The sequence below is a fragment of the Ostrea edulis genome, chromosome 3, assembly GCF_947568905.1.
Source record: "Ostrea edulis chromosome 3, xbOstEdul1.1, whole genome shotgun sequence".
Classification (NCBI taxonomy): Eukaryota; Metazoa; Mollusca; class Bivalvia; order Ostreida; family Ostreidae; genus Ostrea; species Ostrea edulis.
The window spans coordinates 92,811,821-92,825,296 of NC_079166.1; the positions used below are offsets into that span (position 1 = coordinate 92,811,821).

The 13,476-nt window shown below is 37.9% G+C and overlaps 1 protein-coding gene and 2 long non-coding RNA genes across 3 annotated transcripts; all 3 read left to right on the top strand.

Annotated features, from left to right (window-relative positions):
• Positions 1–2,024: 2,024 nt before the first annotated feature.
• LOC130053017 (uncharacterized) lies at positions 2,025–2,859 on the top strand. The gene is made up of 2 exons (XR_008801451.1): positions 2,025–2,176; positions 2,505–2,859. It is a non-coding gene; the product is annotated as an uncharacterized LOC130053017 (long non-coding RNA).
• Positions 2,860–2,949: 90 nt separating this feature from the next.
• LOC130053687 (uncharacterized) lies at positions 2,950–3,970 on the top strand. Its single transcript, XM_056161088.1, has 2 exons — positions 2,950–3,216; positions 3,395–3,970. The coding sequence occupies exons 1-2, from the start codon at positions 2,950–2,952 to the stop codon at positions 3,968–3,970; spliced, it is 843 nt and encodes a 280-aa protein (XP_056017063.1).
• A 4,314-nt stretch (positions 3,971–8,284) lies between these two features.
• LOC130053020 (uncharacterized) lies at positions 8,285–11,008 on the top strand. The gene is made up of 3 exons (XR_008801455.1): positions 8,285–8,581; positions 8,906–9,720; positions 10,674–11,008. It is a non-coding gene; the product is annotated as an uncharacterized LOC130053020 (long non-coding RNA).
• Positions 11,009–13,476: the final 2,468 nt, after the last annotated feature.

The following is a 13,476-nucleotide window of genomic DNA, read 5'->3' on the forward strand; positions in this document are numbered from 1 at the left end:
ATATACAATTCTAATTGCCCAGAAAATGTCATTGGTAAGATTTGTTTGTTTGCTTGTTTGTTTGTTTATCGACCCTTTAAACCTTTTTCGCTCATATTGGCATGCCACAAATTGAAGAGCGCTTATGTTTGCAATCCTACATCTGTCCAAACTTGAATTTTGAGATAAAAATCAAATCGTTACTTGTGTAACAGGAAGGGAGAAAATGCAACGGACCAGACCGGTATTTTCTCCTCTCTCCTATACTAGATTTGTTGCCATAGACCAGCCCCTGGAACTGACAGGTAAAAATGCCTGCCAGGGGATAAAGATCCTGGGTTAATGTCTTCAGGTGTGAAGACATCTAAGGAGGGAGGAATGTAGCGGTGAACCGGGTTCGATCGCCGATGGCCAGATAGCTCAGTTGATAGAGCACCTGACTAGAGATTCAGGGGGCCCGGGTTCGAATCCCGGTCTGGTCCGTTGCATTTTCTCCCTTCCTGTTACACTTGAATAAAGTGCTACACAGTGCAACTGTTGTAGGACTGGGATCAGCCGACGTTGCGCTTCATCAGACGACTTTTGTATTCACCATCCTTCAAATTCCGTCCGTACTGATGTTTTCACTAAGTGTTCTTCACAAGTCTGAGGGAATTCTGCTGCAGTTGTGTGGATGTTGTTCACTCGTCATTATATCATTATATCCAATATCAGGTAAGATTAATTCCTCTGTTGTTCACTCGTCATTATAACATTATATCCAATATCAGGTAAGATTAATTCCTCAGTTGTTCACTCGTCATTATAACATTATATCCAATATCAGGTAAGATTAATTCCTCTGTTGTTCACTCGTCATTATAACATTATATCCAATATCAGGTAAGATTAATTCTTCAGTTGTTCACTCGTCATTATATCCAATATCAGGTAAGATTATATCCAATATCAAGTAAGATTAATTCCTCAACAAGATGTTGTGTTTGGACGTGAAAAATAGCATGTAATGTTATAAAAGATATACAAGATTTTTCGATGCAGAATATCTTGAAACTACTAGTATCAATTAAATAGTTGATGACTTTACAAAAATGAAGGATTGATTCAACTTCCTACATAGAACCAGACATCGATTAAGACTGTATTTCCTAAGTCATCTTAAGACACAGGTTTTCCGTGCAAAACTTCGTCACCACATCGAGTGTTGTTAGGCTGTTTTGTACATACTAATTTGACTACAGATTACTCCATTTATCTAACCAAGTCATGGGACTCACTGAAGGTGTCACCAGTCGACAGGGGATGTGTACTCCTCATTTCACCTCTGGTATGCCCAGGGGTCCGCCAATACAAAATTCCAGGAATTGATTTCTCCCGCATGTAAAAATAAAAAAATAAATTTGAACATTTGAAAGACAGTCTCCATGATCGACACGTGACAGTTAATGACGTATATTTACATATATTTACATTCACTGTGTGTTTCTGCTTCATGTCTAATGAAATCCTTTTTTTTTTTTTGTCATTTGCAACTATGAAGACACATTCTGTTTCAATCTAGTTAAATCCGGATCTTTAGCGTCGTCTGTCCGCTTGTGAATATATGTATTCCACGTACTCCGTGACTTATTTCGCCGCATTGTTAGTATTGTTAAAAATATAGACCCCCCTTTCTTCTTAATTGGGCATAATAAATAGCGCTAAACTACATGTATATTATACGATTACTTGTTTTAGATTAGATTTTGTCCATCTTGGACTATTTCCCCTTACCATCGTTCAAACACGGGAATCGTTACCAAATATGGAGATGTAAGGGGAGAACATTTTTTATAAATAAAAAAAAAAGAAATAAGTTGTATCAGATGGGATTCGAACCGGGTGCCGAGAGAAGGTCGCGTGTGATGGACGATAGGCATTAACCTCTGCGCCATTGAGACTCTGCAACTACGTAGATATTTTTGGTATTCTGTGTGTCTGATTATTATTGTAAAATTAAATATAATTGACTTTGAAGAGTATTATATTCTATTAACTTTGGGTAAAAGTATCTCTTGTTGAGTTAAAATAATTTCGTGTAATATTTTTCACACTTATGAAGACGGTCAGTGATTGGTCAGTGTGTGTAATAATAGAACCTGCTATTGGCGGTATTTTTGCACGAGATACAGAACAACAAAGACGTGTCTGATGTTGTGTAAGTTTTTGGTGATATATTTGTCATTTTCAAGTACACAATAATTTGTCAGTGAATATTTTGAGTGCATAGATTCACTATATCGTGTGCAAGGTATTGTAAGAGATTCTTTGCTAAACAATGCTGTTAGGAAGCAGAATTCAATATTTAGCATTTGCTTTAATCAGACATACATATAGAATTGAGAACTAGTTTGTAGCTTAATGTTTTCTATTTATACTTAATGGGAGAATATAATTGAGTTTTACATACATGTACTTCGGTGACACAACGGTGTTTGAGTTATATGGGTGTTTCAGTATATTTACAGTGTTTATTTTATTAATAGGTCTAAATGTAGGTGATCAGTGTATTACGTTGACCTTGACCTGTCGTGGTGGCCATTTTTTTGGGCCGGATATTGCGTGCCTTGTTTAGGTTTGTGAACTTTGCGTATTTGCAATTGCTATTTGTTCATGTTGCTAATTATGCATGTTTATAATACATGTACTACATATGAATCCTTGCAAAGGAAATATGTTTGTATATATGATTGAGGTCAAGCAAATCTTGTACATTGGTTAAGTCACTAGAACAAATTATAATGTGTTTTTATTTATCTATATTTATAGGAGCACTGTCATTGATTCATTCATTGATTCATCATTGATTGATCACATTACACTACAACTGTGAATAAAAGGTGGAAAGAACTTGTGTGTTACAAATGGCGTCGTGGACAGGATTCACTTCGATTTAGTGTTCGTGTGACAGTGTGCAATACTCGACGAGTCATGGAGCAGCTCATCCAAGGCCTCGTTGACAAAGTTAAGGCCTTAGAAGCCAGGGAGACACAGGGACATCAGGCAAATCTGGATATGAAGAAGGAGTTGCACCAACTTCAGAAAAAATTAAAATCTTACGAGGAGAAGGAGTCTAGAGAGAAACCTGCACCAGTTGTGTATGTGAAAAGTGAGAGGAAATTTCAAAAATTCAGGGGACGTCCTGAGAAAGATACAGATCCGGATGTCAACGACTGGATAACCGAAATGAGGGAACACGTAAGAGCAACAACAGCCAAAGACGGTCATGCAGATTTTTGTGATGGACCATTTGGCTGGTAGTGCAAAAACAGAAGTCCGCTTACTTCCTATAGAGCAACGGAAAACCGGCGAGGAAATCTTAAACATTTTAGAACAAATTTTCGTCACTAAAGATACTGTTTCACAATTACTACAGAAATTCTACCAACGGGATCAAAAAGACAGTGAAACGCTTGAAAATTACTCGCGTGTACTACTGCAGATGATGGAACGAATCAACAGACGAGTCGACAAGAAAATGCAAATTTTGGACATTAATATAACCGAACGTTTCATAGATGGAATCAAAGACAGAACAGTCGGTCAAGAACTTAGAAAGATCGTAGTTGAAAAAGGACCTATTCCATTTCAAGAATTTCGTTTGGGTATGTTGAAATGGGTAGATGACAACCCCCCGAAAGAGCGAAAAGTGTGTGCTTCAGCATCAGTGTCAACAGAACGCACAGACGCATGGAAGGAACTTTTGCAAAAACAACAACTTATGCTTGAAAAACAACAGGAACAAATTAACGCATTACAAAACACACTAGAGAAGGTGAACGAAAAAAAACCATATTCTAGCCCGAATGGACGAGGACGAGGCAAAGGGAACAACAAGGACATTGTTTGTTATACGTGTACTGGTAAAGGACACTTTGCTCGTGACTGTCCCAGTCCTCCCAATAAAAAGAGCAAACCGAAGAGTGACCCAAACGGAAATCCCCCACAGTAGCGAGCCGTATAGTGGAGGGTCAGGACAAAGGCTCAACAGACAACATTAAAAATAAAATTCAAAATGCAGTCAGGGACTGTCCGGTGACATCAGTGGAAATAAATGGACATAGTGTTGACTGTTTATTGGATACAGGAGCAGAGGTGTCAACAGTCTCAGAACTATTTTATAATCAGTTTCTACAGAAAACTAGTATAATGGACACTACCAAGTTTTTACGACTTACTGCCGCGAATCAGGAGCAAATTCCGTATTTAGGATATATAGAAGTGACTCTAAAAATACAAGACAGTGTGTTCAGTAACGTGGGCATGTTAGTTGAAACTGTGACAAAAGACCCAAATGCTATTCAAGTGATATTAGGATGTAATGTGTTAAAGAACATCAGAACTTCAGAACATTCTTGTTCGTTAATGGATAACCCAGTATGGAATAATGTCATGTCTGTCTTAACTTTAGCCGACAAGGAAAACTCTGTAAAAATTGGACTTGTTAAAGTTGCTGGTACAGAGTGTGTTAGAATTCCCGCTAATTCGATGAAAGTTGTCATGGGATATACAAGACAAAACAAGCGGAACGAACCCTACACTGCAGTTGTACAGGCTGTCACTGCAGAAAATGGATCTCTGCCGAGAAACGTCATGGTGATAGACACTCTTGGTATTGTTGGCAATGGAAGAATTCCTGTTAGGATAATAAACATTGGGCATGAAGACGTTTGGATTCAACCATAAAGTCGCATCGGTACGTTACACCTTGTTGATATTTTGAAATCCACAGAGGATGAATATGTTATTGACATTGAGAAATCTGAAATCAACATCCGTAGAGTTTCTACGTCGCCTTATACAGATTCATTTGATGTTGAAAACATTTTATCTGACTTGGATGTGGGACATGAAACATTCACAACAGAACAAAAGGATAAACTACGTGAACTGTTTGTCAAACATCATGATGTTTTCGCCAAAACTGACGAAGACTTAGGATATATACAAACTGTCACTCATCCTATTACCTTGACAGACGATCAACCAGTAAAAATTCCTCATCGTAGGATACCACCAAATCAGATAGTGGAAGTGAAACAACACATAGAAAACTTACTAAATCAAGGAATAATCCGAAAGAGCATCAGTCCTTACGCATCGCCTGTGGTGATAGTTAGAAAAAAGGACAATAGTATCAGACTCTGTGTAGATTATAGAGCTCTCAATACGAAAACGATAAAGGATGCATACCCTTTACCGAGGATAGAAGAAGCATTAGATGTGTTGAATGGAGCCAAATACTTCAGCAGCATAGATCTAATACAAGGATATCATCAAGTGGCCGTCAAAACTGAGGATATTCCAAAGACCGCATTCCGAGTAGGAACTGGAGGACTGTTTGAGTATGTGAGAATGCCGTTCGGTTTGTGTAACAGTCCGGCAATGTTCCAAAGACTGATGGAAGCGTGTCTCGGTGATGAAAACTTTGATATTCTTGTACTGTATTTAGATGACATTTTGGTATTTTCACGGACTATAGAAGAACACATTCTTAGACTGGACAAAGTGTTTACCAAACTTAAGTTACATGGACTTAAAGTGAAAATGTCAAAGTGTCATTTCTTCCAGAAGGAGGTTAGGTTCTTAGGACATATTGTGTCCGAGAACGGTGTTGCAACCGACCCAGATACAACAGCAGTAATCCGATCATGGCCCATTCCAGTCACCGAAAAACAACTACGTTCATTCCTTGGACTGGCTAGTTATTATCGTAAGTTTGTACAGGGATTTGCCAGTATCGCATCTCCTCTCCATTCTTTATTGTCTAAACCGAAAAACACCAAACTGAAATCCGAACAATTTCAAGCACTATGGACTGAAGAGTGTACTCGGGCATTCGAAACATTGAAAGAGAAACTTACGTCTGCACCAGTGTTGGGATTTCCTGATTTCACTCGAGAATTCATCTTGGAGACGGACGCTAGTCTTGAAGGTCTTGGAGCCGTTTTGTCGCAAGAGACACCAAATGGTAAAGTAGTGATTGCCTACGCATCAAGATCACTCAGAAAAGCAGAGAAAAACATGGAGAAATATAGTTCTATGAAACTGGAATTATTAGCACTCAAGTGGTCAGTTAGCGAAAAATTTCGGGACTACCTTCTTGGATCGAAATGTATTGTGTATACTGACAATAATCCGTTAAGTTATATCCACAAAGCCAAGCAGCGTGTCGACGCAACTACAATGCGCTGGATCGGAGAATTGGTTCAGTTCAACTTCTCGGTGAAATACCGTTCTGGAAGGGTCAATCGAAATGCGGATGCTCTGAGTCGACGACCTTTTTCATCGGAGATAGAAAGTGTTGTGGATACACTAAACAGGATTACGCAGAGTACATCATTGGAGGTGTTAAAGGGAAGCATGAACTATATTGGTGAAGAAGCAGCTAACGTTCAGTTGCGTTCCGTGTGTGCGACAGCTACATTACCTGAATTTATCCCAACAGACATTGCGGCACTTCAGGAACATGATCCGGTCTTAAGTAGAGTGCGTTATTGGATGGATCGAGACGATAAACCGTCAGTTTATGAATTGAAACAGGAGCACAAAAGTGTCAGGAAACTACTTAATCAAAGAGACAGACTATTTTTTGAGAACTCTGTGATATTCAGGAAAATTCAGAATGAAACAGGAGAACAGAATCAGCTTTTGCTTCCGGAAGTTCTTAAACAAAAAGTTCTACAGAGTGTTCACAATCATGCGGGACACCAAGGCATTGAAAAGACATATTCATTGCTAAAGAAAAGATGTTTCTGGCCAAGCATGCTACAAGATGTTCAAAAATGGTGCAAGTCCTGTGAGAGATGTTTGATAGGGAAGGCTCCCCTTCCTGCCATTAACCCCCCAGTCAGCAATCTTATGGCATACAAACCCTTAGAAATTCTCGCTATTGATTTCACAGTGTTGGAAAGGTCGTCAGATGGACGTGAAAACGTGTTAATTATGACGGACATATTTATCAAAAAGCAACAAATGTGGCAAAAATCCTTGTTAAAGACTGGTTTGTCAAGTTTGGCGTTCCAGCACGTATACATAGCGACCAGGGACGAAACGTTGAAAGTTCTGTTGTCCGAGAACTGTGTAATTTTTATCATATAGAAAAATCACGCACAACGCCTTATCACCCTGAAGGCAACGGACAATGTGAGCGATTCAATCGCACCATGCATGATCGCTTAAAAACGTTACCACCTGAAAGAAAACAGAGATGGCCGGAGTATCTTCCAGAGTTGGTTTATATATACAACTCCACAGTGTACTCATCTACGGGATACTCTCCACATTTCTTGTTCTTTGGTCGAGAACCTGTCTTACCGGTGGACTTCCTCCTTGGAACCAGGAATTCGTCAAGTAGTGATGCTAACGTACCTGTATCCTTTGATGATTGGTTAGAGAGCCACAAAAAGAGGATGTGTGAAGTCTACGAGTGTTCATCCGCTAACTTGAGGAAATCGGCTGAACAAAGGAACAAACAGAGGAACAAAAAGGCTACAGATTCATTTATTCCGATAGGAACCCGAGTTCTAAGGAACAACAGAGTTCTTGGACGCAACAAGATACAAGACACGTGGTGTTCCACTCCGTATAAAGTTGTGAAATATCTTGGTGATAATGTGTATTCTATTCAACTCGCGGATGGATCTGGTCTAATAAAAAACATCACTAGGAAGGAAATTTTAGACACCGATGAAAAAGTGACCGCTAGTAGTGATGATTCTGAGACGGAGGATTCAGATAGTGATTACATTCCAGAACAAATACAAGAAGTGATCCAGGCTGAGGAGTCGTCGAGTCATCGCAAATCAGACGAAGAGTTCGTTGAACCAAAACAGCCGCGCCGGAGTAAACGAACAACGGCTGGAAAACATTCCAATCCGTTTAAATTACCGCAAAGTGTCGTGTCGTCAAACTCTTGTAATCAGATTTCGGTCCAGAATTCAAACTTTAAGGAACTTAGTGATGCTAATGTGAATCTTGGTGTTACATTAAGCGCAACCCTTAGTGATTCTTGGACTAAACAAAGTCAGAATAGAGACATAGTTTAGAGTGTCTTGTGCAGAAAGAAATATTGTATATATTTTTAAAATTTATTTTGATGTCAATGTTTACATATTTTTAGAGTTGAAGTAAATTTTCCCATTGCTGTGGTAAGCAATGATAAAAAGTTGGGAGATTTGTAAGGGGAGAACATTTTTTATAAATAAAAAAAAAGAAATAAGTTGTATCAGATGGGATTCGAACCAGGTGCCGAGAGATGGTCGCGTGTGATGGACGATAGGCATTAACCTCTGCGCCATTGAGACTCTGCAACTACGTAGATATTTTTGGTATTCTGTGTGTCTGATTATTATTGTAAAATTAATTATAATTGACTTTGAAGAGTATTATATTCTATTAATTTTGGGTAAAAGTATCTCTTGTTGAGTTAAAATAATTTCGTGTAATATTTTTCACACTTATGAAGACGGTCAGTGATTGGTCAGTGTGTGTAATAATAGAACCTGCTATTGGCGGTATTTTTGCACGAGATACAGAACAACAAAGACGTGTCTGATGTTGTGTAAGTTTTTGGTGATATATTTGTCATTTTCAAGTACACAATAATTTGTCAGTGAATATTTTGAGTGCATAGATTCACTATATCGTGTGCAAGGTATTGTAAGAGATTCTTTGCTAAACAATGCTGTTAGGAAGCAGAATTCAATATTTAGCATTTGCTTTAATCAGACATATAGAATTGAGAACTAGTTTGTAGCTTAATGTTTTCTATTTATACTTAATGGGAGAATATAATTGAGTTTTACATACATGTACTTCGGTGACACAACGGTGTTTGAGTTATATGGGTGTTTCAGTATATTTACAGTGTTTATTTTATTAATAGGTCTAAATGTAGGTGATCAGTGTATTACGTTGACCTTGACCTGTCGTGGTGGCCATTTTTTTGGGCCGGATATTGCGTGCCTTGTTTAGGTTTGTGAACTTTGCGTATTTGCAATTGCTATTTGTTCATGTTGCTAATTATGCATGTTTATAATACATGTACTACATATGAATCCTTGCAAAGGAAATATGTTTGTATATATGATTGAGGTCAAGCAAATCTTGTACATTGGTTAAGTCACTAGAACAAATTATAATGTGTTTTTATTTATTTATGTTTATAGGAGCACTGTCATTGATTGATCACATTACACTACAACTGTGAATAAAAGGTGAAAAGAACTTGTGTGTTACAGAGATAAGTCAAAATCATGTGATTTTCAGCTGTTATGTTTCATTAACTTATTGACATTTTACGCACTTTAAGGTATTTATAATTAGATAGGTATTTCTTAGTGGTTTTTCTTTTCTTACAAGTGACTACGCTTGGTGTTTTAGAGATTATTCGGGAAACATGAAATGACGATTTGACACGTGTTTGACTCGTTCTTGTTGTATGTGAGTCTTTTCTTTTCTTATTTATTTATTGGGGGGGGGGGAGGTGGTGGTCTTTTTCTTTATATTTACTGACAGAAATTATGGGATTTGCTGTGTTAGAAATTTTTATTTTTTATTTATTGTTCTTTTTTCTTATATGTACCGACAGGAATTCTGGGATTTGCCGGGTGTATGCTCATTGTAACAGATTACACGGAGTTGTCACGGGGATGGTCCTTTGATTTGTGTTTGGCAGCATCAGTTTATATTTTGATTGAGGTAATTGTTAAAATTTCTGTAATGAACCTGAATAACGAGAAAGGTGGTTGTATTGAATATTACGTTTAGCGTTATCTGTAAATCACGCAGTAACACGATTGAACAACATACACACAAGATAAATTTACGTTAGTTCGCGATTGAGTAAGATTATACATTGTTTTCATGATTGATTTTAATATTTCTTTATTATTTTGCTTATTCTACCAATATGTTACACCAAGATAGTAAATTTAAGAGAGAGAGAGAGAGGGGGAGAGAGAGAGAGCGAGAGAGAGAGAGAGAGAGAGAGAGAGAGAGAGAGAGATCACCGCACTTACCGGCCTCAGATTGTGATCAAGTGAAGTTCGTTGCATTGCTTAAGAAGAATATTCATATAGGTGAACGATATATCATCTCTTATTCCAGACTTTGATAAATAGTGACTGTGACCAGACTCAATGACGGTTAGATCCTGTCTGTGTGTATGCTATATATGGTTGTGTATGTAAGCCATGTTGTCACTAAGATACACTATATACCAACACAATAAATTGATCAATATAAAATGAGTGTAACAGGATCTTTGTGTTCATCGAAAAAGATAAGATAAACCATACATATTCTAACACCTATGGAGAGGTTTATGTCGGCATTATACCTGCTGTCTAATCTTATGTACATATTTTCTATATATATACATGAATGAAATACTATTCATATATAATATCTCACCCCCCCCCCCCACCTAGGAGAAGTAAAATAAGTGTTTATTTGGTATATGCATACATACCAACATACATGCATACCAAGGATAACCCATGAAAGTTCGAAGTCTTGTTTCCAATGGGGTCCTTGGAAGAACGGATGTTTGCGCTAGGGTTCATTTGATAGAAATATAAGAATAGAAACTCTGATACAAATAATAACTGTTTTACAGTTAAAGATTAAATACATTTTTTTCTGTTCAATAGATTATCGCTGTCGTCACTGGGGTCATTGTTAATGCAGTAAGGTCATCAAACCAAAAATCCGGTAAAAGTCCGAAACAGTCCGAGGAGACGGATAACGGCGGGAATGTGTTCACGGGAAATGTTCAGACTGACAACCATTACAAAAGAAACACTCGGGCCGCTGATGATTACAAAAGAAATGCTCAGAGTGACACTGACTCCAAAAGTAACAGCCTACTTAAATCTGCTGAGGTGGCCATCATAGCAAGCACTGAGCTCTTCAAAATACCCAAATGGTGAAATAAAAACTGGTACATATTTCTTGAATAGTTGAGTGCATTGACTTCCAGAACAACCGAAAGAAACGCTTTCATTGGTTAAAAAGATAGTTCGTCACAGATGAACTTTGAGGCAGGCTTATTATATGAATGATTATCAGGGGAGGGGTTATTGATGTGAATAATAATCGGGGAAGGAGTTATTGATGTGAATAATAATCGGGGGGGGGGGGGTGATAGAGTGTTTGATTAGACCCAGACTCCATTCTGACATTCACACTGCGCGGGACAAGGTTAATCTAGTTAGCTTGGCCTCTATAAGGTAAATATTGGGTGATGTTACTCGGAACTTAATCTAAGAAGCCGTTTGTCAGATATACATGTACAATACAAACCTCGCAAGGTTGGGTAGAGTACGGTGATTGGTTAAAATGTTTTACGTTGTAACTGTGTTACTTAAATAAAAAATCAATAAAAAGGATAATAGAACAGAGCGATATATGTGGTCATTGTTATCATGTTTAGGTAGAAAGGAGAATTTGAAGGAAACTAACATTGGCCGGATATAACGTGTTTTGTAGGGAGCCTGCCTTATAATCTTAATGTGCTCAGGAAAAAAAACAAAACAAAAAAAACAAAGAAAAACCGGGGCGGACGTTTGTCCCATTACAAGGACTCCTTTTAATTCCCGAAATTCAACAAAAAAGGTATTTGCTAGCCAAATTTCTTTTTTCTTACAAAATTGAACATTTCACATACAAAGTGGCTTGATACTTCATGAGGTTTCAATCAGACGAAAGCGCCATTTAATGACCAGAATCTGTAGCAGTTCCTCTAGGACAGCTCGTGACGCCTCCTTAAGAGTGAAGAATTGTCGAATTCGGAGTAACACAGCTTATAAACAAACAATAGTAAAAAAAAAAAAAAAATGATTTGTTTGTTTCTTTGTTTTATGTTTCTCTCAGAATTTTTTTTTTTTCACTCATTAATCCCTTACCAACTGTAGTGTAGGTGAAGTACAACATATTTAGACTTAGTTAAAATCACCCCGCATACCCATCTTCACAAGTCAAGGGTTATTGATTCGTTAGTGCGAGGTAACGAATCAATAACCCTTGACTTGTGAAAATGCCCGCATACCCAACAAACTATCTGTAATTCCTTATATCTAAAATGAAAGTAAAAACTCGACATAAACATAAGTATACAGACAACCCAGGGCCGTAAATTACATGGAGGCGGAGGAGGCAGCTGCCTCCTCCAACTTTTGAGCCAAAAAAAATAAAATTTAAAATTCATTAGAATTTATGTTGTTTCCAATAACTAAGAACATGATACCTCCCTTAAAAAGCATTCCAAATCTTTCTTTTAGAATGAGTTAGTCAAGTAACATCTTAGAAGGCCCTAGAATCAAGGATTTTGCACGAAACGTGTTCAGTGTGCACAAAATGCCTAATTTCCTGCCTCCTCCAAATTGAAGGTTAATTTACGGCCCTGCATCCTGACAAGTTCTGGCAGATTTGCCTGCAATAGAGAAATGTTTTGTTTTGATGTTTTCCGCCACACTCAACAATTTTTCAGTTATCTGTTGGCGCCCAGATTTTATTGGTGGAAGAGAAAACCCAGATGCAATATACCTGGTCTCCACCGACCTTCCGAAAGTAAACTGACATGCTGATGTAGCAGGGAATGACATCAACGGTTGTCCGATTGCCCGAGGCAAGTGAAAACCCAGTTCGGACAAGTGAAACTCCATATACGCTTGCCCGATGGGGCAAGTGATATTTTTAGTAGGAAATGTGATTATTATGGTAATTGTGTTAAGCTTGATGAACATAAAATATTAGAAAGTTAAACCCAACTTCATATAGTGTTGTTTTCTTTACCGAATCGTCAGATTATAGCAAAGGCCCATTCTAGTAGATCGTACTGTATCACCAATTGACAGAGAGAGATAATTAAGATAATTAGAATTTATGGTTGACAGGCTTTTTAGAGTCTTAAAATATTTCAGACAACTAAGTTTTTCATTCGGACAAGTAAAACTTTGAGTTCACTTGGGGGCGGGGTCTTCCTCTACTTATGCTACTTTGCTTTGTTGCCATTTCTATTTTTAAAATGATACCGTCATCAACACTATTTCTAATAGTCGTACATACAACGTACATCTAGATGTTGATATCAGAGAAATTATATTCAATTGAATTGATAGCATATTATTCCGTTTACCTGATCAAGTTATAGGGCTAACGGCGGGTGTGGTCGGTCGTCATGGGATGCTTACTCCCCCTAGACATCGGGTCCATGCGCGGATCTAGCCCCCCCCCCCCCCCCCCCCCCCCTAGAATTTGCAAAGATATAAAAAAAAAATTACAGTATAACGATTTATAAGAAAAATGAGTTATATCACGGGTTCGATTTTGTGAAAAGGTCCCCCCCCCCCCCCTGGAAAAAAATTCTGGATGCGCGCCTGGAGTCCCACCTCTAGTCTATTTAGGGGTCCGTGTTTTCCCAACTCTCTATTTTGTATTGCTTATGGGAGTACA